The sequence below is a fragment of the Schistocerca cancellata genome, chromosome 2, assembly GCF_023864275.1.
Source record: "Schistocerca cancellata isolate TAMUIC-IGC-003103 chromosome 2, iqSchCanc2.1, whole genome shotgun sequence".
Taxonomy (NCBI): Eukaryota; Metazoa; Arthropoda; class Insecta; order Orthoptera; family Acrididae; genus Schistocerca; species Schistocerca cancellata.
Window position 1 is genome coordinate 387,097,285 of NC_064627.1, and position 27,305 is coordinate 387,124,589.

The following is a 27,305-nucleotide window of genomic DNA, read 5'->3' on the forward strand; positions in this document are numbered from 1 at the left end:
TGTAATTTCTTGGCACGACCCAAGTACCATTTCGGTACTCAGGTCATCGATACATTCTACTTTTTCACATACTGTTTTATTTCTGCAATAAATGCCTGTCCTTCCACATGTGTGTCTTTCTACAGAACAAGTTTACAACAGTGTAGTTATTTAGCTTGTATCCATATGTTTGATCTTGCATGTAATCCAGTTCCCTCATGATGATTAAAATTGGTTTAGTTTCAGTAAGGCATATGTCCAATGTAATTGTATATCATTTTTGGTACAAGTAATTAACTTCATTTATTCGATTCTCAATACCACTTGTATGGGTTAATTTACTATGATTTATTCCAAAAAAAAGTATCCCTACTGTCTTTGTTATGGAGAATTTTGTTTAAGCCTTTGGTCTCCACAATGCAGATACTGGGCACCTCCTCATATTCTTATTTAAATCCCTGTTGTCTGGGCAGTGTGTGCTCCACAGAGAACTGCACGAGACTTTTTTTGGAAACAATGAGGCCACTGACTAACAATTAGGGTATACATTAATACAGAACATACACTTTCATTCAAATATATTTATATAAGTATTATAATATTAAATTTTTCACTGTGTCTTTTTTTTTAACCCTTCACGGTGGACTGTTTCCATCACCATTTCACTCAATTGTTTACAAATGAATAACTGTCATCATCAAAATCATGCCATTCTCATTTTCACCTAGGTACTTCTCAAAAGTTACTAGTACCTAAGTTCTCACTTAGATACTTCTCTACAGTTTCTTCCTCAGAAAGGACCATGCATGAAGAACAAGCCATTTCGCGCCTACTAACTTTAACATAATAATTACAACCTCTCTTTCAACACAACTGCTACATTTTGAATCTGAGTTAACATAGACTTCCCTAGATGGCAGTGCTATGAACCCTCTATACCTAATACAGTCAGATTTGAGAATAAAGCATGTGAAAGCTATGAGGCTCAACGTTGGAGTGGAAAGCAAAATTCGTAATGCCACTCACTGTTGGAGCGGAAAGAGTTAAATCTAGTTTTTTTATGATAATTTTGCTTATCTTGTCACACAAAGCAGTTTTTCCTTCAAAACTTGAGTGTATTGCGTGTTTGGTATGTGTCTTTCCAGTTTACCTTCCTCTACTATTTGACATTTTTGAAACTAAGTACATTTGTTTCATTTGAATGTTTCACATCTCACTGGTGATACAACTCTTGCATATCAGGTCATACCTAATAGGTAACATTGTAACGGTTGTATTCTGAAATTTCTTAACTCCCGCCAAGCTTCTGCTGTAGTTGTCCATTAAGAAAAGCACACTGTGCTGTTTACATGATGGGTTCTTAGTGCCGTTTTCACTGGCTTTCATTTCCGTTTCTCCTGTTCCACTGGCACAATGTTTATCACTACCTAAATTATTTAGTGCTGTATAACAAGTAAAAGTAATGTAAGATAGTAATTTGTACGTGTAGTCTGAATATTAATTTTTAATAGTTTGATTTGCCAATGTAACACACAAACACCGACAAAGCTTATTCCACTGCATGTGGTCAACACTAAGTAAGGAATCTTAATTTGACATTGGTATCAAAGTACATGGCTGTTAAAATATTTACCTCACAGTATTAGCATCAGGTTAGTTAACTTTGGTAAATAATGACACAAATAAGTTAGAGCAAAATATATTTCATCTTTCAAGTAAGTTATGGTACAATTTTTACATGTATAATTTACAGTTATTTGAAGATAAGAGGTGGTTATGTACATCCAATACCACAGTAGTTTTGCATCATATGTACTTTCTGCAAATTACTGACCTGTGGCTCTGCAATAATATTAATAGTCTCATGATATTTGTAGTTATTTATGGTCCACAGTAATGATATCACACACACACACACACACACACACACACACACACACACACACGTTTTAGACAATATCTCTAAATGTTTACGGTAATCGAATGTATGACAAGAGTGAAGCCAAATACATTTTCCAACGTAAAAAGATTATTTGTTAAACAATTTTAAACAACAAAAAATTAAAAAATTTAACAATCTGCTTAACAGTTGAGGTAGAAATGGTAATTTACTCAAGTAAAAGTTTAATTTGTGGAACAAACAGCTTTCCATGTCTTTGGTTTATCTTTACAAAACTCATTATATCAATTTTTTTATCACAAGAAATGCCATTTGACTTTGATACTGTCAAACTCTACACAGACATTAATTAATTCATGGTGTAGGAAACTGTACAGTGACATATATCACAAAACAAATTAGAAACAACACATGAATTGAATTCCATATAAGGTTGTGGCTTTGTAAGCATATTAATATTCTTTCTCATTTCTGAACAATACATAATGTACAATCTGCATATGTATCACAGACTATGATTTCTTTGTTAAAGTTTTCGTTGTTACAGCAAACTGAGCTTCATATAGTGAAATATCATTACAAAACGTATACAGTGTTATTCATTTTACTGAAATTAATAATTTTATGACCTGTGTCTCTATGCATATTCATTGTCCACTAATTAAGGAACTGAAGGCATTCAACTTACATTCTTTTCAAGGTTTCCAAGAGACATCTTGTAAATTAAATTACAGTAAGGCCCTATAGGATATGCAGTCTGCAGTATTTCACAGTTCCATACAGGTGAAATACAAGTTTTGTCATACAATAATTACTAACAGACAAATACATTAAGAAAATAATTAAACACTTTTCCTTTTCAGATCATTTAATGATCTAATGCCTCTATAAATATCACCCCAAACAGCAAATCCATACAGTTTATAGAGGACCTGATATAATTTTGGATGAAGCATTCAGATTTCTTACATTACTAGAACCACCAAGAGGTTGTAGAATTTTATTCCAAGGTCAGTACTCCAAGTGCCTGGGATACAACTTCATTTTTATCTCTATATTTCAGTCTTAGGAGCATTTCATAGCTCAAAGTACATATTATGGTTATAGACTCAGAATAAACTTAACAATTGTCATATATAAATTACCAGTTTCTCATCATTGGTTTCTAAAAATAGACTGTGAGGTTAGCTTGTTCTGAATCCTGCTCTCCTGTAATGGGGGTTACACTTACATCCGGGTCAAGCTCCGTCTGCAAAAGAACATGTCTGTCATTGCAAGTAACAGCTAGATATAATGAATAATAACTGATATGAAGGTTAAAAATTATGTTTAATTTCTTTGGAATTACCAGCTAAGCTACAGTCACAACTACATGCAACAACATCACGTATCTTAGTAATTTTTAAACTGTTTTCTCCTTGAAGTATAATTATTGTACCCTACAATTTGGTTTCAGTAATTAACTTTCCAATGGGGTGGATAAAGACAGTAGGACCCTAATTGATAATGTTTTCTTTGATGAAGTTCAAAGTAAGAAAATAAGTGTTTACCCAGCAACAAATGTTCTACCTGATCATAATGCACAGTTATTTAGGTTAAATAACATAGTACCTCAGTTTAAATCAGTTAGAATAATTAATAATTTCAGGAAAATGTTTTTACGAATAGTTTACAGGAGATGACATGGAATGTAATTTACAATCAACCAAATGCTAACAAAGTTTAGTCTATTCTAAGATAAATTCATATAATTATTTTAAAATAGTTTTCCACATAAGCTAATCATAAAGGACACTAAACAGCCATGTAAAAATCAATGGATCACTAGAGGGATTAAAGTATCTTGTGAATGGAAATGTATCTTTTAGCAAGAATAATTAGGGGTCTTGCAGTAGTTACACACTACAAAAACTAATTGAAATTATTAAAAAAGATTATAAAAAGATCAAAGAACAAGCACATAATGTCAGAAATCAGTACTTCTGATTAGAATGCTAGTGTCATCAGCAAAAATTACAGCTTTTCAACTGTCCTTTAATGTCACTGGAGTATCGTGTGTGTAGGGAAAAATAAGAGAATCATCCATGACCGATCCTTTTGGGACTTCACATGTTGTGTTGGCTGCCACCACCCCCTGCCCCCCCCCCCTCCTTTAGAAAGATGTTTTATTTCCAACACACACCCTGTCAATTGGATGCACCACTTTCTTTAATTTACAGCTCCTGAACCTCTTGTGAAAGTGACCTACAGAGAACATTCTAGTACTTTTTGTCTTTTGATCTATTATTCTCCTTTTACTCACAGACCTTGCCAGAAGCCAACTGTAAGACAGTTGGTAGCTGTTTTAAAAGTATCCACAGAACCTTCAATACATTTGGAAGTATGTACATTTCACTGTCTCAGTACTTAAATTTGTTTCCTTGTCAGTCACCCACCTTGGGGATTTGAGGTGCTGCTGCTTCATCATCCCAACTTAATTTCTTGACACGCCTGGGAATGGATCCAGCTGGCCACCCAATACCTCTAGCTGAGTCAGATGGAGGCACTGGTGGTGAAGGAACTGTAGGTGGTGCTGGAGCTACTTTACTTGTTGCAGATCGACCACCAACTGCACAAACAAATATCTCCATTAGTTAGAAGTGAGTAAGACATGTTTGTGCTATAATATTTTATGTATCGTGTTAAGTACAATAAAAAATGAAATTCATTTAAATTTTGAAGCAAGAGGCACATTAATATTACTACAAGCAAAAGTACTCGCAGCTTTTTTTGTTTTTAGTACATAATGGAATCTTTTGTCAAAATCACCTGCAATGTGCACTTTTTTTTAATTTAGAGATGGGTCTAGGCAACAGGGGAATTTGGTAAATCCCCTACACAGGACACAGGATATCACATTCACACAGTCCAGTCACTATAGTTGAACTTGGCATTTTGTAATGAAAATCTGTCCTCACAGTCGCTAGTGAGCATGCTATCATAATGAGTGTAAGGAAGTGTCACAATGGACAGCAAATATATTATTGTTGCACAAACAGCTTACAATGAACTGAAACACACTATTCACTAATGGTTACCGTAGTGATGCAACACACAGTACAGTTCAATTCCACATTTAGCAGTTACCAATGAAAGTACTGATGGTCCAGTCTTCCAGCACTTACAGCTTCAGACCTAGAGAGCCAACATACCAACATTTTTAAATATATTGATCAATCTATTGGTAGATAATGGGAAACACAAATGGTGTGATACAGTGTTGAAGAAGTAAAAAAAGTTCCTACAAACCATGGATCAACGAAGACACAAACAGTAAAAAATTACAAAAAGAAAATATTCCTGTATAAATACTGATAAACTATAAGAAGTGCATTACTCAGGTTGTATCTGTATGCCATAGGCCTACTAATGACCATTCATCTACACTGGCGTTGATTCAAGGGAACAAACGAAAACCATCTCTCTCTCTCTCTCTCTCTCTCCCCCCCCCCCCCCTCCCCCAATCTCAACTGTGTCCTTTAATCTCCTGGGACATGTGAGAGAGAGAGGGGGAGAGGGAGAGGGGGGGAGGGAGGGAGAGAGAGAGAGAGAGAGAGAGAGAGAGAGAGAGAGAGGGGGGGGGAGGGGGGGCAGTAGGAGATAGAGAGAGGGGGAAGGGGGAATAGAGGAGGGAATGCAGGAGGAAGCTGAATGGGGATTTGACTGAGTGATTCATTCATTCATTCACATTGTATTCAGTAAATACCACAAAGGAAAGGAGCATCCACGGTTGAGGAAGAAATCAAGTTATGAATTGACATGCAGTAGCAGTCACTGATAGTTACTTCTGTGAGTACACTAATAATTAATTGTGACTAGTGAAAACCGAAAGATAATAGTGGGAATTACTCCCAGATTACTTAATGTACATAAGGACAAAAACAGCTACTTTTGAAAAAAGCCTCTCCTCCTCATTTTACAGCACTCAGCTGCTGCTGCTTCCATACAACACCCAAAACAAAGCATTTATGTAACTTCTCACATACACAATAGGCCATCTACATCCTGTCAAAGTCAAGATCTGTTTAAATCAATCTAGAGTTATTTATATTTTACATCCAAATCTTCAGATAAATTGCAAAAGGAATAAATAATGAGGTATCCTTTTACTTTTATTTTTAAGTGTTTGGGGGTTTCCTGTTTGCTCTTGACATATACAAGTAACCTGTTAGACACTTTTGCAGCAGAATATAAAACTGCACTTTGAAGCTTATACAGGGCACATATTGTAATGGAAATTACTTTCATTGTGAATCTCTAAGTTCATTCCTAGCTCACTTTTTATTAATCACAAATGCTTTTAGAATGTGCGGTAAAACACTGTTAAGACAATCCTGTTTAAAACATTTTCCCCAAGTAATACATTTCTTGGATGGTCCCACAAAAAGTTGATAAGAGTTTCTATAAAATATCTCCCACTTAAAGTGATCCTTTAACACATAAGATGCTCTGCTCCTCTCTTTTTATGAAGCCCTAGAAAGTGAAATTTAGGAAGTATGCTGAGCTGGAGAAACTTTTAATGCAATGGATATGCCAAGCTGTGTCTGTATTGATTCCTCACAGTAGAAAAGTAATGGCTCTAGAAATTTTAAGCAAGAGGAAAATAGAAAATTTTACTGCATCTATATGTCAGCTCAAATGTTTAAAAGACATGCCCAATTCTATGAATGATGATGGTACTTCCTTGGAAAATAGTCTCTCAATATTGTTGATGGCTCAGTATGAAAAATGCTTTAAAATCATTTGTAAACTACCATTTAAGTACACAAATCAGCAACAAGCCTGGATGGTACTGGGTGATTATAATCAAAGTGCAGCTACACACAAAGGTCTAGTGTGGGTGTAATAATTATATGGCAGCAACACATGGCCTGTGTTAACACAGAATCAATTTATGCTGGGAAAACATTAGTTCCAGTTTTGGTTACCAGGTGAAATCTAGTGCTGTGAATGCAAGAAATATGTATAGAAATTTTTCCACGCGTAATGGATTAGGAACACGATGTAGCCAAAAAATGGCGAACAAGTGAGAGAGGCATAATGTTTATCTTATTATCAACTAATGCTTACACAACTTGTCCACTATGAGTGCCAGAGACACTGACGAGATGCTGCATCAATAAAATGACGTGACCAACTGTTGCTTGCGCAACTGTGGAATCTGAGCAACGTTTCATGTACACTGGCCTTCAGATCTATGTTGCACACATCTAACCCTCTGATCTTGTCTGTCCAACTACTACTCTCCCTCTTCCTTTTACAACTTCCTACTGCATCCCCTCCTCTTCCCCCACTTCTCTCCATCTCTTATTGGCCACTCTTCATAACCCCTCTCCCTCTCAACTGTCCTTTAATGTCACTGGAATATTGAGTATATAGGTTAAATAAGAGAGAGAGAGAGAGAGAGAGAGAGAGAGAGAGAGAGAGAGAGATAAGGAATTATCTGAATGGCACAGAAAATGGTAGATGTGATGTACATGTGCAGACAGACAAATCACTACACTTCGGAAAAATTGTTAACTTACTCAAGAGAAAAAGATTCACAAATTAAGCAAGTCAATTATGTGTTGGTCTACCTTTAGATCTTATGCAAGCACATATTTGGTTTGACATTGATTGCTAGTGTTGTTGGATATCTTCCTAAGGGGTATTTTGCCAAATTTTGTTCAACTGGTGCATTAGACGTCAAAATCCAGAGCTAGTTGAAGCACCCTGTCCATATGATAAAAAGCAAAACAATCCTGTAGTGTTTGAATACTGTATCTGTGGTGGTGTACTTGAATCCATCATGTCAATTAAGCAGCATAGCATTGCCAAGTGATATGAAATGGAATGAGCATGTAAGATAGGTAGTAGGAAATGCAAATGGTCAACTTTGGTTTATTGGGATGATTCTACAAAAGTGTAACTCATTTACAAAGGGAATCGTCTATGGCACCCTAGTTCGCCCCATTCTTGAGTACTGCTCAAGTGTTTGAGATACCCACTGGGATAGATTAAAGGAAGCAAGGTATGCTGCTAGATTTGTTATCAACACACAAGTATTATGAAATGCTCATGGGAATCCCTCGTGAGAAGAAAACATTCTTTTCATGAAACACTATTGCAAAAATATAGATAATCAGCATTTGCAGCTGACGGCAGAACAATTTTACTGCTGCCAACACGACAGATAAGAGAAATCAGGGTTCACACAGAAGAATATAAACAGTAGTTTTTACCTCACTTCATTTGCGAATGGAACAGGGAAGTTATAACTAACAGTGGAACAAGGTAGCCTCTGGCACACACCGTATGGCAGCTTGCAGAATATGAATGCAGAAGAAGATTAATTTTGCATCTCTCTAACAGATGATATGGCAAAACTAGTATTGGATGGTGAGGCCTGCGATGACTACCTAAGGTACTGTACTCGCTCTAGTTTCGATGTTCATGTTTTCATTCCTGTGTTTTACACTACTAATAATGCTCCAAACTGCTTTTGGTTTCTATTTGGAATCTACAATTTTCTGTCCATACTGCATGGTTGGTTAATTGGTTGGTTTGCTTAAAGGTGAAGGGGACCAAACTACAAGGTCATTGGTCCCTTGTTCCCAATAAAACAATGCCACAAGTGTGAGAATAAAATGGATGAAATATATAACACAAAACGGAAAGAAAGAAAAAGCCACAAGAACAAAGGGAAGGCAACAATCACTAAAATGAACAAAAGAGGACAAGAAAACAACACAGAGATGCTAGAAACAGAAGAAAGTAAAACATGAAAGCAGGTTACAGTTGCTGGCCAACCACAAGAATAAAAAAGGAAAGCCAGCCACTCTGCAAACACATTAAAACCTATAACCTAAAAGCACTTGGGTGGAGGACACAGAGAGACAAAGGACATCTGCTAAAACGTAAAACTAACACTGCTGTGGAGGCATTTTTTCCCAACGTGGAAGGCAGGGTGCTAGGAAAGTTAAAAGTCTGTCACAGAGCGGCTTAAAGTGGGCAGTCCAGCAAGAGGTGGACGACTGTCATTTGGGAGCCACAGTGACACAGGTGGGTCTTCGCAACGGAGTAGGTAAACATTTGTTAGCCATGTATGACCAATGCGGAGCTGTCAGAGGACAACTGATTCCCTGAGAGAGGCCTGCATGGAAGACTTCCACACATTCATAGTCTCCTTAATGACACACAGTTTGTTGTGCATGCTGTTATGCCATTCTGTCTTCCAAAGATGGAAAACCCTATGGTGTAAGACAGGTCAGCTTAGGAGATGCCTACCTCCAGAAGCGGTTTCCGCGTCGCCTGTTTGGCAAGCCTGTTGGCAAGTTCATTGCCAGGGATCCCGATGTGTCCTGGGGTCTACAGAAACACCACGGAATAGTGGGACTCTTCCAGGGCAGATGCTACCAGAGGGTGGCAAAGGTAGCAGTAGTCAATAGCTTGTAGGCTGCTCAATGAGTCAGTACACAGGAGAAATGACTCGCCAGGGCATGAGCAGATTTACTCAAGAGCACAAGAGATGGCCACCAGCTCTGGAGTGAAAACACTGCAGCCAACTGGCAAGGAGTGCTGCTCAATATGTCCTCCATGAACATATGCAAAGCCTATGTGACCATCAGCCATTGAGCCATCACTGTAAACTGCTTCAGACCTCCAGAAAACGTCAAGAATCGAGAGGAAGTGACAGCAGAGGGTAGTGGGGTTAACGGAGTACGTACGGCCATGCAAAAGGTCCAAATCAAGCTGCGGCTGAGGCGTACACCATGGAGGCGTATTTGAACGGACCACAAGTAGCAGTGGTAAAGGGAAGGACTCCAGTTTGGAGAGAAGGGACAGCATGCGAACCGCAATCGTTAGCCCCGATCTGGGCCACCGATGCGGGAGATGGACTGCCACGAGTGGGAAAAGGAGACAGCAATTCAGATGCTCAGGGGAACTATGAATGTGTGCTGCGTAACTGGCGAGCAGTTGCACATGTAACTACACTCCCATAGACAATTCGGGATTGGACAAAGGCTCTGTAGACCTGCAGCAGCGTACAGCAATCTGCACCCCAATTGGTGTTGCTCAGGCAACGGAGGGCATTGAGGTGCTGCCAGCACTTCTGCTTAAGCTGACAAAGATGAGGGAGCCAAGTCAATCGAGCATTGAAAACCAGTCCTAGGAAATGATATGTCTCCACAATAGTGAGTGGATTGTCATTAAGGTAAAGTGTGGGTTCCAGATGAACAATACAACGCCAATAGAAGTGCACGACACACAACTTCGCGGCTGGAAACGGGAAGCCGTGGGCTAGAGGCCATGACTGCGCCTTGTGGATGGCTCCATGGAGGCGCCACTCAGCAACAACAGTACTGGAGCAGCAGTATGAAATGCAGAAGTCGTTTGCATACAGAGAAGGCGAGACGGAGGGCCCAACAGCGGCTGCTAGACTTAATGGCCACTAAAAAGAGAGAGACACTCAACACAGAGCCCTGCGGGACTCCATTCTCCTGGATACGGATGGAACTATGGGAGTCACCAACTTGGACATGGAAAGTACGGAGAGACAGGAAGTTTTGGATAAAAATCAGGAGTGGTCCCCGAAGACCCCACTCATACAATGTGGCAAGGATATGATGTCGCCAAGTCGTGTCATATGCTTTAAGTAAGTAAAAAAATATGGCAATACGTGTTACTGTCTGGAAAAGGCTGTACAGATGGCAGACTCAATGGAAATAAGATTATCAGTGGCAGAGCGACCCTGGCGAAAGCTGCCCTGACATGGAGCCAGCAAGCCATGTGACTCCACGACCCAAACAACCGCCGACATACCATATATTGCAGCAGCTTACAAAGAACGTTGGTGAGGCTGATGGGCCAATAGCTATCCACATCAAGCAGGTTTTTGCCAAGTTTGAGCACCGGAATGATGGTGGTGCTCTCCTGCCATTGCAATGGACAGACGCCATCGCACCAGAGCCAGTTGAAGATGATGAGAAGATGTCGCTTGTACTCAGATGAGAGATGTTCAATCATTGGGCTGTGGATGTGATCAGGCCCAGGAGCTGTGTTGAGGCAATGTGCAAGGGCACTGAGGAGCCCCCACTCTGTAAATGGGGCGTCATAGGATTCACTGCAGCATGTAGCGAATGAGAGGATGTTCCGTTTCAGCCGCTGTTTGAGAGTGCGAAAGGTTGGGGGGTAATTCTCCGATGCAGAGGCTCGAGCGAAGCGCTCGAGTAAAGATGAAATAGACACTGAAATCTCCAAGTACAATCAATTCTTAACCATCATTCCTGCTCCTCCTGAATAAGAGTTCCTAGTTTAAGTACTGTATTACTTCATTCAGTAGCAAGTCTATGATTGGTATTCCAAAGATTGGGTTGGACAGGCAAATGAGGGTCAGTATGTTTGAAATATGAATGGAGACATTGTCAGCAGTAATATTAATTTTTTGTCATTACTGCTTTTAGTTATTGTCTACAATATTTCTTATCTTACCTCTCACTGTCGCAGTTTCAGAGTCACCAAAAACAGGATTTTCCACCTTATCTGCTGATCCAGGTGGCAACTTCTTATGCTGTATTTCACTGGCTGCGTACCCAGCAGCCTTTGTAGCAGCTTTCCGACGTTTACTGTTTGTGGATGAGATAAAATATCCCATTTTTATTACTGACTCAAACTGAACCAGAGGTATGTTGCATGTGCTATATATATAAGCTAACACTAAATTACAAATTTCGATCAAATAACTGATTTGTAGAGCTCTGAATAATAGTGAAGATTTAATATTTAATAATGTACCTAAGCAGTACAGTGAATTTATTTATGCTGGATACAAAGTTGAGAAGTGGGTAGATATACTCACAATGTGAATATATGAGTCTCTGTGAACTACATTGTAGAAACATGTAAGAGACTAATGTTAGATACATGATGCACATAAAAAACATTTATTCTTTGTAGCAACCTTCACGTTATCAGGGTTGTTACAAGTTGCCCCACATAAAATTCTCTGACAATTTTCTAATTTCCAGACACAGTTTTAGTATTTTCCCATGGGAAATTCTGGAATCTGAATGGTAAGCAAGCAGTTAAGTTGATGAAAAAATTTGCAGACCTTTCTCAACTTGTAATTAAGCCTAATTTTGAATGAACAGCATGTTATTGTCTCCTTTACAAGATTTATGATTAGAAGGGAAAGTTGTGTAAATAAAGGCGATTTTTAGTTAAAGGATTTCTGTGTTCATTGAATTAACTGGAATTCTGAATTAACAGCAAAATTTTACTTCTTTTCTCATATAGGTTTTATGAGATTTCCAGGTGAGAATGTGTCAGGTCAGCTCAGATCAGATCAGGCAGGAAGCACAGAAGGAGTACACAGTGTAACATAATATTAAAGTTTCAAAATAAGCTCAGCCAACAATGATTCATGGTGTCTCCATAAACAAACCATTTCATCTGTTGAGTAAAAATGAAGTTTTCTAGCTTTTTTAAAAAATTTCCTCAACATTTTCATGATGTGCATGAAATCCTCTGACTTCCAGAATGTATGGCAACCCTGGTTGTAAAATAAATCCAATAAATATCTGCAGGAAATTTAAAATCGGCACTCTCTTTGCTGCAGAGTAAATATTCATTCTGGAAAAAAATCTAACTGATGATTGCAGTTACAGAAATTAATGATTATGAGATAACAATGGTATAGGATTATCATCCATTACCGAAAAATTTTTTCCTTCTCTATAATTCAAACCTGTGTCTTCCATTATGCTTTAGGTTGCTCAGTTCTTCCTTTCATAGACATTTTGTAAACAGTTCCTTTCATTGTGCCTGTTTGTGAATCAACGTCTCTTTTATATGGCGAGTAGCAATCTATTCTTTTCAAAATCTAGTTCATTTATGACTTCAGGAGCTTATGGAATCTGATTGTGTCAGTTGTAATATTTTGTTAAAGAAGTTAAGTTTTTTTCAGAATATGTAGTTCAGCACATGGCTTGTTTAGTTCTTATTTAACAAGTGGAATGCAGAAGGCTACCCGGGGTGGTTCAAGTAATACGATGAGGGATGCTGCGACATCTGTATGGGGAGGAATTACAATGGGAGTCCCCACAGGATTGAATCAGTGCCTACTGAAGTTCTTGCTTTATGTTAAAGATATACCATTTAATTTGAATCACAAAGCAGAATTAGTCCTGTTTGGAGATGATAAAAGCACTGCTGTGGAGCTGAGGAAAGAGCCATCAACAGAGAGAGAGAGAGAGAGAGCATTACATAATATTTTTGTGAAAATTACTGACTGGTTTTGCAAAAGTGGGGTAACTTTAATCTTTGAAAAACACAGCTCATCCAGATTTATAGTGTGAAAAATATTCCACCTCCTATTAACCTAGCATACCAACAAGAAAAAATAAACAGGGTACATAATTCAAAGGCATTGCTTGTGCATATTCGTGAAAACAAATGGATAGATCATATCAAACAACGGAAAATCCAGGATACAATAATGACAATATTATTTGCTAGTTATCAAATAGAGGAGATGCTGAGTCACAGACAGGAACAATGAAAAGACTCCTAAACATTTAAGCTTTTGGCCATAAAGGCCTCCTCCTAAAGCTGAAAGCTTAAATGTATAGCGGTCTTTTTGTTGTGCTTGTCTGTGGCGCAGCATCTTTTTATTTGAAAAGACCAAACAGTAGATTGCTAAAACATTTATTCTGCTACATTCGCCTTAAGAGCAACTGCCAAATTTGGGAATATATGAGTCAGTAAGTTAACATATTTTGCATATTATCAGTCACTGATGTATTATGGGATAATATTCTGGGATATTGCTCACTTAGGCAAAAAATATTCAACACAAAAAGAAAACAGGTCTAATTGTAAATTTGTCTGAGGTTCACACGCAGATATGTTGCAGGAACATTCTTAAGCAGGTGCGAATATTAACCACAGCACATTTATACACATATAATATTGGTTATCAACAATACACCTTAGTTTTTGAGTAACAGGTATATTCACTAATACAACACTAGAAGGAGAAATAATTTGCATTACTCTAATTAATCTAATTTTGGAATAGAAAGGGGTGAAACATGTAGGTATAAAATTCTTTGACAATCTGCTAATGGAAATATAATTTAAGAGAGAACATAAGTGTTTTCAAATGTAGATTAAAGATGTTTCTCCTTAACTCCTTCAACACAGTAGAGAAATTCTGGAACATAAATAATTAGTTATTTTTACAGAAAAACCTGTAAATAGCCAGCATGTAGTCATACAAATCAGACTGTTTCTTTCTGTAAAAATGACGAATTATTTCTATTTCAGAATTTCTCTATGGTATTGAAGCAGTTAAGAGAAAAACAGTCTAAATTTGAAAACATTTCTGTTATCTCCCAGGCATTTTATTTCCATTAATAGGTTATTTCAACTGGCAGCTTGTCAAAGAGTTTAGTGCCTGCATATTTCATCTCCAAAGTATGTCCAGCTTTTGGAGCACTGTGGGCAAATTTCCCCAGCTGTAGTATTGATTTGCAGTCTAATAAATGTAACAGTTTCAGTTTCACCATAAGATACACAGTCTGTTTGCATACTCGCACAGTGATATTGCATACTCGCACAGTGATAAGAGATATATATCCACCGGAACAGGGCCTTGGAGGGTGCATTTATTTGATTAACTATTATTTTAGTAGATCTAAATGATAAATGGAAAATCTCATATAAAGATGTGAAACAAATACTAACAAAGAGAGAGAGGGGCTGGCCAGTACTTACCTCAGCTCAGTACAGCCGATAGATACACATAAAACAGAACCGAAAATTTACATTCCTAGCTTTCGGAACAAATGTTCCTTCATCAGGGAGGAGAGAGGGGAAAGAAAGGGAAGAAGGGAAAGGAGATTCAGTTACTCACAACCCAGGCTATGAAGCAACAGGGAAAGGAAAATAGGGAGGGTAGCAAGGATGGAGGCATGGTTGTCAGAGGGAAGCCAAAGATATTCTACTGTAAATACTGTGCCATCATCAAACCAAAGAGGATGCATACAGAATGCATGCATGCATGCATGCATGCATGTATGCATCCTCTTTGGTTTGAAGCTGGCACAGTATTTACAGTAGAATATCTTTGGCTTCCCTCTGACAACCATGCCTCCATCCTTGCTACCCTCCCTATTTTCCTTTCCCTGTTGCTTCATAGCCTGGGTTGTGAGTAACTGAATCTCCTTTCCCTTCTTCCCTTTCTTTCCCCTCTCTCCTCCCTGATGAAGGAACATTTGTTCTGAAAGCTAGGAATGTAAATTTTCGGTTCTGTTTTATGTGTATCTATCGGCTGTACTGAGCTGAGGTAAGTACTGGCCAGCCCCTCTATCTCTTTGTTAGTATTTATTATTTTAGTAGGATACATGAAAATGTTTCGTAATAAATGCATAATTTTACTTACTGTTTATAAATGTACAAAACTAAAGCAAATATAATTAAGGCCAGAAGTGCAAGGAGTGTTCCAAATATGGCCATGAGGAGGAAGCCTGTTCCTCCAGGAGACCATGCACCTTGTGCTCTCACAAGGGCTTCAGGAAAGAACACTGTAACAGGAACTGATGCCTGCAACATAAAATTTCTGGTTAAGCAACTCTTCTGGTATTTTACTGATGCCACTATAACTCTCATTTGATAATTCCTATGGTTATAAAAAGTTTAGTTGTTATAACATACATGCCATAAGCTGATGCATGCATCACAGCAAAAGGGAATTGAAAATACACAGATAAATAGGAATTTATTTTATTGTAAGTTTCCAGTCTCAGGTCATACCAAATGGTTTTATGTGCACTGATGCAGAAAGTCGACAATAAACCCATTTTGCCTACAGGACAGTCACTTTGATTCCATAAGACAGCATGCCTTGTCTACATAAATGCATATCTCTCTCTCTCTCTCTCTCTCTCTCTCTCTCTCTCTCTCTCTCTCTCTCTCAATAAATTCACACGACAACATGATCAGGATGATGAAGGGAGTTTTTTGGGTGAAATTTGGGGTGTTTAGTTGGACATTGCACTTTAGCACCAAATGTGTGATAATTGTCTCTCTGAGACCTCTTGACTACTTAGGACTTCGACTCCAAATTTGTGACTGGGCAGGTATATTTAGAAATGCTGAAACTCACTCTATATGAAGAGGGTACTGGGCACAGGCAATAGTTGCCCTGCTTATTGTTTAGAGGTTGAAAGTGAAAGAACATGATAAGAATCAAAATGGGAATGTGAAATGTACCACAATTACTGACCCTTCAACTGCTATCACTAATTAAGTTAATAAGTACATATATAGTGTACTAACCTCTCTTGGTGGTATTCCTGAATCTCTCGCAACTGCTACAAAATGTGCTGAACTACTGTTCAGTTTTGAGATATCCTGAATGGATATTTCTCCTCTGTCATTGATGCTGAACACCCTGGAATGAAAATCATCATATCACTGCAACATTAATTAAAGAGGCTTAACAGCAGTGTGCTCCATTTTTTAGTTAACAAATTGAAAAAAATAATAACTTGATAGCTATCTCTCAAAGGCCAGTATTTATAATAATAATAATAATAATAATAATAATAATAATATGTTTTAATAATGGAATTTTTATTGTCTCTTTATCAGGTAGATTGTTACATTAATTTGATGTGTTATGAACTAATAATGAAATTAAATTTAGTTAATTTAAAACTCAATAATTTTATATTGAATACATCAACATCTTGTTTGATGTGGTTCAAAAGTATGATGATTTAAAAATTGATATTAAATGCCAAATCAAACACATAGAAGCTGTACACAGAATAGATGCTATCAACTAACTTCTACTTGCATATTCTTTAATTATATTGTAGATTTTGTTAAAATATGAACACTTATTTATTGAACAAATTTTGTAAACGTATGTTCAAAAGTGAGTACCAAATGAGGAATTTGTTGTTAAATAAAACAACTAAATAATAAATGATAGCAGCCAGGTATCCAATGCATTTAATGGTCACTTCAATGAAGCCACACAGCAGATTGGCATGGACAGTTCAGAAGAGAAAGTAATTCAATATAAGCAAGAAGTCTGGAAGGTAGGAGATGAGGAACTGGCAGAAGTAAATCTGTGAAGACGAGTCATGAGCCATGCTTGGGTAACTCAGTTGGTAGAGCAATTGTCAGTCAAAGGCAAGGTTTTGAGTTTGTGTCTCAGTCCAGAAAACAGTTTTAAGCTGCCAGAAAGTTTTAACAAAAAAAAGTTATCTACGTATCCCATTTTCACTCACTAATGTCTTATGGCATCATATTTTGGTGTAAGCTGTCATTGAGGAAAAAATTGTGTAGATTGCACAGACACATGCAGCAAGTATAATGTGTGATGCGACTCTAGAACTTTTGTAGATAGCTCTTTAAACAATTAGCCATAGTGACAACAGCCTCACACAATGGTGGCCAGTAATCATGTGCTCACAGCACACTGGAAATACCTCACTAAAATTATGCTATTTCCCTTCAAATGTATGCTGGTATGCAAATAAAATGGACGAAAAAATGTTTTGTAGCACTCTCTCTGAAATAACTAGAAAGTAGTGTTGAGTGCTGGAAGGATGGTCAGCTGTATTATGATCATTTCAGAGAAGGGAAGCAACCTGTCCGTTTTTGACTGCACATGGTCTGATGTGACATCACCCCTGCTGGTGCTAAGTGCGCCATGCTGCTCACAGCACCAGGTCAGTAGTTTTCTTTGAAAGTGTGCGTAAAGTATTGTGCAAGCAACATAGCAAATTCTGCAGATGATCTGCAAAAGAGGTCCTTTTCCAGTCAGTAGACTGATCTTAGCGCAATAGTTACAGCTAATATCTTTACAATAATAAGTCCACCAGTCATGGTGATATAGTGAAAGAAGATCTGTTTATTTTTTAAATATTGTAGTACAGTGATAAAATTTTTCACAAGCCACTGCTGGCCTCATGGTGCATTATGAAGTTTATTGTCAACAGTCAGTCACAATTTGAAAACAACAGCAACATTCATAAATATAATACCAGATGGAAAAGTGATTTACTCTATTCATCACTCAGCCTTTTTTTAGTGATGCACAAGAAGGAGTAAGGTATTCAGCAACAAAAATATTTCAGCATCTCCCCACATGATAGTTGCAAAGAATTTAATGAACAACACCTACTGCACAACTCCTCCCACTCCACAGAAGAATTTCAGAAGTTGTACAATTTGTTTTGGTGCTTGCTGATAATTAATCAAATAATGGATGAGTCAGCCTCCACGTTATACAAAAATGTAAAATTTCCATCCTGAAAAGTTACATTGAATTTCAGACAATACATCAAATTGTGCAATACATACTATGCTCACCTTTCTGCTAGAAGAGCCACCAGCACCTCCCCTACCCCTCCCACATTTAAATTCACAGTGGCAGCTCACAAGCCTAAAAAATAGGCTAGGGATGAGACTGGTCATAAATATCCCTGTGGCCAGCCTAATTCCCTCATAGTACACTGAACCACTACTTCTAAGTATAACGTTCTAATGAATCTGTACACAGGGCATCCATACGAAGCATGTCCAGAAAGTAACTACTGTTTTGTTCTATCACCACTGCAATACTAGTGTCACAATACAGCACATTCACACTCATCTCTCTGGTTCACAGCGTTTCCACTGACGCCATTAACAGCCAGATTGTGTTGTGCTAACATTTGTTAGCAATCATTCAAAATGTTTAAGACAATATCTGAAACTGCCAACTGTGAAATGTGATCATTAATATGATTTTTGAACATGAAGAACGTTACGAGAGCTTAAATTCATTACTGTCAACTTGTAGATATTTATGGTGAAAATGTAATGACTGATGGAAAGGTGAGAAAGTGGGTGAGAACAATGACTGCTTGGTTGAGAAAGTGAATGAGAAAATTTGTGAAGACAGACATTTCACAACAAGAATGTTTTGTGATGAGTTTCCACAAATTTCCAAAAATTATTTTGCATGAGGTTGTCACAAATGACTTAAATTTTCATAAATTGTGTTCCTGTTGGGATTAGAAAATGCTTGTGAATATCACAAAATGAATTGATTTGGCATTACTTCGATATTTCTTACCCAATATAATGAGGAGTGAATTCTGTAACAGAATTGTGACTAGTGATGAAACTTGGGTTTGTCACTTCACTCCAGAAACAAAACAGCAGTTGATGGAGCGGAGGCATTCATGACTCCCGAGAAATAAAAATTCAAAACAATGTTGTCAACACAAAAAATCATGTAAACTGTGTTCTGGGTAGACAGGGCATTCTGCTTCTTGAGTTCCTTCCCTGAGGTGAAACAATCAGTGGGGTACAATACTGTGAAACTAAGGCACAATTCAAAACAAAAAGCTTGCAATGCTCAGTACGGCATTGTGTTGCTTCATAACAATGCACGTCTCCACTTTCTGGTGTCACTCACAACCTCATCTCACAATTCAGTTGGGAGCAGATGGATCACTTGGCGTACACAGCCCCAATCTCATACCTTCCAACTGCCATTCGTTCTTGAACTGTAAACATGATTTTGAAGGAAGGCGCTTTGATGCAATGCAAAATACAGTGTTCAGCAGTGGCTGTCTTCATTGGTGGCGCCTATCCATTAAAGGAAACAAGAAACGTTGGTTAACCATTAAGATAAATGGCTGAACATGGTGGCAACTCTGTAGAAAAACGGTGATTATTGCCAGGATCTAACAACAGCTCTATAAAACTGCAGCAAGTAAGAGAAGTTCCCCCTATGTACTACGAATTTGAGAGACCAAATTTAGAGGTCTCATTTGTAGTAGCTACAAGAAGTTTCTGATTAAAAACGATTACACCAAGGTAACTCACTGTAAGTCCTCAAAGCTTATAAATACTCAGAATGATTAAAAAATTCCCCAATTTTCTGTTGAAAACTTAAAGCATTTTTTAATGCCCATTCCTTCATCCTACTAATTGTCATTGGGAGCTGGTGTATAGGGAAAAGAAAAAAATTGCATCCACAAAAAAAATTTAACTGGTTCGAGTTTCTTACTGTAGATGTAACACTGTTAGTAACTACTGCAGACATCATGTCATTTACAAGATTGAACCAAGATGACCAATTGTCTGGATAAAGAAATTAAAAAACAAGACTTTGTACTTAGAGGAGGCATTAAGTCGCAAACAGGCACAATAAAAAACAATGCTAGAATATTTAAGGTCTCCCTCCCTCCCCCCCCCCCCCCCCCCCCCCCGCCCACACACACACACACACACACACACACAGAGAGTGTGAGTGTGTGTGTGTGTGTGTGAGAGAGAGAGAGAGAGAGAGAGAGAGAGAGAGAGAGAGAGAGAGAGAGAGAGAGAGAGAGAGAGAGACCTGGGGTTTTCTCAGAGAATATTGTGATATTGTGCCTTTAAGGAGTGTTATAGGCCTTCTCAAAGCCAAAGAAATTGCTTGCTCAACAAAACCTATTGCACAGCTGCATCCTGCAGCTTATCTGTGGTGGTATCTTTTAAACACACACTGAAAGTGTAACTGAGCACCCATTCCAATGTCTTTTCACTCAACCAGTGAGGACCATGAAAGTAGATAAAGGAGAACAATAATGACAAAGTCCAGCCAGATATGCAAATATGTAGATGATATTGCCATCGTGACAAGGGATGTAACATCGCTTAAAGAAACATATGGACAAATGGAAGCAGAAGGAACAAGAAATGGACTTATTGTAAATGAAAGCAAGACAGAATATATGGTTATGTCCAGTTATGAAGCTTGAAGAACACCACAGAACCTGAAGATATCTGATCAATGCTCAAAGTTGTTAGGTGCTTCCATTATTTAGGTGTCTCCCTAACCCATGATAATGTATGAGAAAATGTATTAAAGAAAGGATGCAAGCAGGAAACAAAACCTATTATGCAAAACTAGTTATACTCGAGAACACTAATTACAAGAACAACTAAATTGAGAGTATACTATTCCCTTGTGTGACCTGTTACCACATATGGAACAGAAACGTGGACAGTGACGGAAGCAGTCAGTAACAAGCTAAGGGCATTTGAAAGGAAAATCTTATTAAAAATCTATGGGCTTGTGAGAGAGGCAGAAGGTTGGAGAATGAGATACAACCATGAAATACAAGAGCTTATACAAGGGAAATATGTAGTGAAACTTATCAAATCTCAAAGAATACATTGGAGAGGATGGTAGAAGACAGGATGCCCAAACGAATAATAAATGCCAGACTGTATTCTACGATATGGAAGGGCAGGCCAAGACCTAGCTGGATGGAAAATGTGCTGGCATTACCTTGCCAAGATGGGGATCTGTGAATGGAAGAAAAAAGCTGAGAACAGAGAGATACAGAGGAAGATTATTGAGGAGGCCAAGGCCCACCAAAGGCTGCAGTGCCGAAGAAGAAGAAGTGAGGACCATGTGGAAATGTGTTGGAGGTTGGGAGGAACGGATGAAGAGACAGTAGAAGATGGATGTGCAAGGAACCGTGCAATGAGGTGTATGCTAGGAGAGGGAGAGGGAGAGGGAGAGGGAGAGAGGGAGAGGGAGAGAGAGAGAGAGAGAGAGAGAGAAACCTCTGGTGTCATCAATCAAGATAGTATTCTGTTGCTCACCCAACTTGTGCAGTATCCTAGTCCACTGCTATGCCACTCTTGCTACTGTCCTTAGAGAGTTAATATGCAAAATCATCCACCACTTTCTACTGCAGTGCAGTCAAACATTTTATAGCAAAACAAAGGCAACCATTTCTCATTTCATTTGTGCTGCAATCACTGTGCAGTGTTCTTTGCAACTATGACAACCAACCATGTGTCTGCAAATCTGTACACTGTCAAATTATATATACTTTGAAGTTCAACTACCCATTTGCTGCACACTGTAACAAATTCTAGATCCTTTGGACTTTGTGGGGAAGATCTGTTTCTGGAGTACATCTCCTTTCCCACAGTTTCAGTCATCTAAATTTCCACACGACTGTAATCACCACCACCACACCCATCCCCACCATTATCCAACATAACTGCTATCACCATCCCAACCACCACCACCCCAACAAACATCCCCATTGTCACCACGACCTCCATTACTACCTCACTATCATCCCCATAATCTTCACCACCACCACCACCACCACCACCACAACCACCCCACCCCCAGCAACTCACCCCATTCCACCATCCCATCATCCCCCCCCCCCTCCACTAATTAAGATCCCCAGAGACCAGATGCTGTTAATCAAGTAGGCCTTTGTCACAAAGATATATGATCTGTAAATCTACATTTACATAAATACTGTGCAAGCCACCATACAACGCATGACAGAAGGTACCTTCCATCACTGCTATCATTCCCTGCTCCACTCACAACTAACGCAAGCAATCAACAACCATAAATATGTCTCTGCCTAAGCCTTGACTTCTCCTCAATGGCTTGGATACTCACAGTAACAGATAAACCATACTTTGTGCAAAATAAATGAATGTAACAGGTTTAGAGATAAAAAGAAAGCTGTAATTCATAGCACAAATCTGTACTCATCTATAAATTCTTGCTTTTCATCCCATATAATGCTAACTCACAAATACAATATCTGTTGTATGATGTTATAGATCTACACTTCCAAAATCTCAATGAATATTGTGTATCATATCTATCTGGATGTTCTGCATTGGGTGGGAGTACAGATATTGTGCAGACAAATTCTGTAATAATTGGAATGGAATCTCCCTATAAAACGCAGAACAGCTAGAACACTCCAGACATGGAGACAATCTGCATATGATGTTCATAGTGTCTAGCAAAAGGAGTTAAGGTTGATAAGTCATCAAAATACTGTGAGGTTAAGCACAGCTATATTTTAACAATGTCAGCAACTGATACTTCTCTAGCAAGCCACAAATGTTTCTGCTATAATATTGTGCAAGAGTTCAAAGAAGATTCAACATACCTGGCATCTGGTCCTTTCAGACTCAATGTGATTGTATCTCCTCTGTCTCCATCAGCAGCTTCTACAATGCCAACTACATCTCCTGGCTGAACATCCAAGTCCGATATAAAGAACTCATATTGTGGGTATCGAAATCGTGGGTCCCAATCATTCACATTGAGAACTGAGACTTCAAGTTGAGCAGTGTCATTCTGCAAGTAAAACAACAACTAATATTCCAAGCAGTTGACATATTTTTCAGTAAGGAAGAACACAATACCTAATATCAAATGACAATAAGAAAAACAGATGAAAATTTTTGTACTGGTGAGAAGCAGCTACGAACTACCAGAACAGAAAGAAGACAAACCAGAGAAAAATTAATAAACAAACCAATTAAGAAATTCACTGGTGCTATAGCTTTTGGAGCTAAGAAAGCCAGTATTGTAAGCAATACATATTATTGAATGTAAATGTCTACTGTTCATCATGACTGCTGATCCTAAGTTCTTATAAAAATAATATTCAAATAAATACTTTCGTATTAAAGGAGGCCATTCACTGAAAAGCAGAATGCTTAAGTACTTATGCCACCCTGCTTATGGGTCAGCTAGAGGAAACCTTCCTAACTTCCCAAAACTCTCATTCCTGGTCTGATTCAGGTTCACTGATAACATCTTCATGACATGGACTCAGGGCCAAGACCTCTTATCCTCACTCCTTCAAAACCTCAACACTTTCTTTCCCATCCACTTCATCTGGTCTTCCTCAACCCAATATGCCACCTTTCTGGACAGTGACTTCCACCTCTCTGATGGCTCTGCCCACATTAAACCCACTAACCATCAGCTTTTTGACAGCTGCCATCCCTTCCACACCAAAAAATCCCTCCCTACAGCCTAGCCACCCTTGGGCTATGTACCTGCAGTGAAGAGAACTCCCTTGCCCAATATGATGAAGGCCTCATGAAGGACTTCATAGACAGGCACTACCCCTAAAACCTAGTAAACAAAAGAATTTCCTGTACCATATTCTCACACCCTCACAATCCTCCCATCATGCCCAAGAATCAACTACAAAGAAATGCCCCCTCACCACCCAAATATACCCTGGACTGGAACATCTGAACCATATCTTGTATCAGGGTTTCAATATCTCTTCATTATGCTCTGAAATGAGGGACATCCTACACAAAATCTTTTCCACCCCACCTGAGGTGGTGTTCCATCACCCAACCACCCCATAACTAGTCCATCCCTATGTTACACCCACTCCCAACCCCTTGCCACAGGGACTGTACCCCTATTGAAGACCATGGTGCAAAACCCACCCAAGCTACCCACTCAGCAATTCCTACTCCAGTCCTGTCACAGGTTTATCCCATCCCATCAGAAGCTGGGCCACCTGTGAAAGCAGCCATGTCACATACCAACTCTGGTGCAAACTGTGCACAGCTTGTTATGTCGGTATGACTACAAATGGCTGTTAATATGGATCTGAATGGCCTCCACCAAATTGTTACCAATAACAAAGTTGACCACCTGATGTCACAATATGCTCAATTTCAATGGCTGCTTGACAATCTAGGTCGTCTGGATCCTTCCTACCACCACCAGCTTCTTCTCTGGACTGTGCAGATGGGAGTTGTTCTCTAAACACATCCTTCGCTCTTGTAATTGTCCCGGCCTCAATCTTCGGTAGCCCACTGTCCCCACACCCTTCACCCAAAGGCTTCACCCTCCTGCATGCTGCCATCCCCTCCCAATGCACATCCCATGTGATGTTCACCCAGTTCTTTACTTTCACTGTTCACAATGCTGCAATATTGCACAATTATACAGCCAGTTCACTACTGGTAAATGTTGATAAGCCTCATTAATAGGTTGCAGGCAACATCAGCATACTGCTACAATAGTTTGCTGTTGAACATCTATGAACAGTGTAAACCTAGCCACACAGTACACAGTTCTTGCAGAATAATATGGTATGTGTGACACTATTTTTCAAATAAATTAAACAGGAATTGTGATTAATTGTTCTAACACATGGCCTATTTGTGTTACACTTGTTCCAGTGTTAAGTTGATGCATTGTTGTTAATATAACCAATACATGTTTCACATCTGAAAATCGGCCATGGAGTGACTGACTGTCATGGGACCAAAAATCGATCCTTTATATATCCTCACAATAATAGCACTGAAACTATACCTTGCTCGATGTTTAAGTTACAGAAATTACAATTAAAACATAACTCATCCAATTAACTGAATACTTCGAAATTTTTTTCCTTTTTAACAGTTCCTTCTACCACAAAGGTTAGGCCAAATTATTTATTTAAATAATGAAATTGATGGATACAGCTATACAAACAATACTTTTGACAAACCTGGTAATTATTTTGGAATTAATTAAGGGTTGGCTTTGCTAATATGTTTTTGAATAGAGCCAAATAAATATTTTAAGAACCCTACTTCTTGTTCTTTCAAATGTTTATAATTAGTACAGAATTTATATTTATTTATAAGTAAACAACAGAATCTAAGACATGAAACAATTACTGATTTCACCCTATAATGATCTGTACCAAAAGATATTAACTAGAAATGGTCAAAATAAATCAGGAACTTAATTACATACACAAAACTAAGCACAAAATTAGACGTAGTGCTGTATTCCTTAAGACTGAGGGCCAGCCTTCCTCTTTTATGGAAATGCAGATTACATGCATGCATGTTAATGGTAATTGTAATTAAGCAAAAAACGAAAATAAAATCAATTTAAGGAGGCTTATGGCAAAATGAGAGGAAGTACAGAGATGCTTTGTCACACCCACTTCATCTTGAGTTTATGTCCTTCCCTCTTGATCTAACAACAATGCATCACCACCCTTACCTCTCACATTACTACCCAGCAAACTAGCTGCCTTCTTCCAAGCCACAAGCCACCCAGCCACAGAAGCGTGGTCATTTCGAAATGTACTTGTGACCAAAAAGCGATTGTGGTAGCTGGAGTCCATTTTTTTTTTTAATCATGTCTTTTGCATTATTGTGGTAAAATTCCCCTAACACATTTTTCTTTACATCTAACCAAAAAGCGAAATATCAATTTTCATAGGTTTAGCTTTACAAATTTTTTAATATAACAAAATATTTTCATAAAAATTTTCATCTTCTACTTCATCCTCTTAGGGGTTGAACTGCCAAAAACAGTTAAACATGTGCCATTTCACTTCTAAATGAGAAGCCAAATTTAAAATTCCACAGATCTAGCTTTAAAAATACTTTCACACTAAAATATTTTCATAAAACATTTCAACCACTATTTCACCCCACAGAGGTTAAATTTCCAAAAGTGCTGAAAAATGTCTTTTTTATTTATAACAGAAAAACAAATACCAATTTTCGTAGGTCTAGCTTCAAAATTGCCTTAATAGTGACTTTTTCAAAAAATATTTCCTCCCTTATTTCACCTTCTTAGGAGTGGAATTTCGAAAAATCCCTTCTCAAATAACACCTGCAGTATAAGATCAACACCCTCTCCAAATTTCAAGTTTCTATCCTTAGCAGTTTCGGTTGGGCAACGATGAGTGAGTACGTCTGTCTCACTACAAAAATGTTTCTGTAAGTTTTTCAGCAACTTCTCTTGAAAGTTACTACTTCTTGGACTTCCTGGCTGGCCAAACTTAAGTTTTAAGTCAGTTATTAGTCTTTCCCAGATGACTTGGATGTGGACATAATTTTTATGCCACTGGATCCATACACACACACACACACACACACACACACACACACACACACACACACACACACACACACACACTTTTATTTTCAGTTCATCTGTCCATATAACACCAATTACAGTTTCTTTCAGAGATCATGACTTATTGCTTTTACCACATTTTGCTTTTCAAAAATGGCTCTGAGCACTATGGTACTTAACATCTATGGTCATCAGTCCCCTAGAACTTAGAACTACTTAAACCTAACTAACCTAAGGACAGCACACAACACCCAGCCATCACGAGGCAGAGAAAATCCCTGACCCCGCTGGGAATCGAACCCGGGAACCCGGGTGTGGGAAGCGAGAACGCTACCGCACGACCACGAGATGCGGGCTTTTTGCTTTTCAGAAGTGCTGTGCGTAGCCCTATGCAGTTTGATAATTTCTTGTATCAAAAGTTTATCTGTGATGTCTGGGGTAAGGGGCATATGTTAAGGAATACTCAAATTGGAGTAAATGCACCACAGTATACAGAAATCAGTTCGCTTCATTTGAGTAGAGAAAGGTATATTGTATCTTCACACTAAATGTGATATTTCAGTCATGTGAAAGAATATACATTACAGAATGCCAGACAAAGGAGAGTATACACTGAAGAGCCAAAGGAATTGGGACACCTACCTAATATCGTGTATGGCCTCTGCGAGC

General features: G+C 38.4%; 1 protein-coding gene and 1 long non-coding RNA gene across 2 annotated transcripts in view; one reads left to right on the forward strand and one right to left on the reverse strand.

The window, feature by feature from the left end:
• Nucleotides 1–1,677: 1,677 nt before the first annotated feature.
• The window catches only part of LOC126161798 (fat-like cadherin-related tumor suppressor homolog), a 367,143-nt gene continuing 341,515 nt past the window's right edge, over nucleotides 1,678–27,305 (reverse strand). The window contains exons 14-19 of the mRNA XM_049917888.1: nucleotides 22,897–23,087; nucleotides 16,238–16,352; nucleotides 15,342–15,502; nucleotides 11,390–11,523; nucleotides 4,315–4,487; nucleotides 1,678–3,128 (exon numbers count right to left, since the gene is read on the reverse strand). Coding sequence (XP_049773845.1) covers nucleotides 3,045–3,128; nucleotides 4,315–4,487; nucleotides 11,390–11,523; nucleotides 15,342–15,502; nucleotides 16,238–16,352; nucleotides 22,897–23,087 — 858 coding nt within the window. The 3' untranslated portion in view covers nucleotides 1,678–3,044. The remainder of the gene's footprint in view (nucleotides 3,129–4,314; nucleotides 4,488–11,389; nucleotides 11,524–15,341; nucleotides 15,503–16,237; nucleotides 16,353–22,896; nucleotides 23,088–27,305) is intronic.
• The window catches only part of LOC126161799 (uncharacterized), a 64,815-nt gene continuing 41,899 nt past the window's right edge, over nucleotides 4,390–27,305 (forward strand). The window contains exons 1-2 of the long non-coding RNA XR_007534959.1: nucleotides 4,390–4,518; nucleotides 11,405–11,581. This is a non-coding gene — a long non-coding RNA (uncharacterized LOC126161799). The remainder of the gene's footprint in view (nucleotides 4,519–11,404; nucleotides 11,582–27,305) is intronic.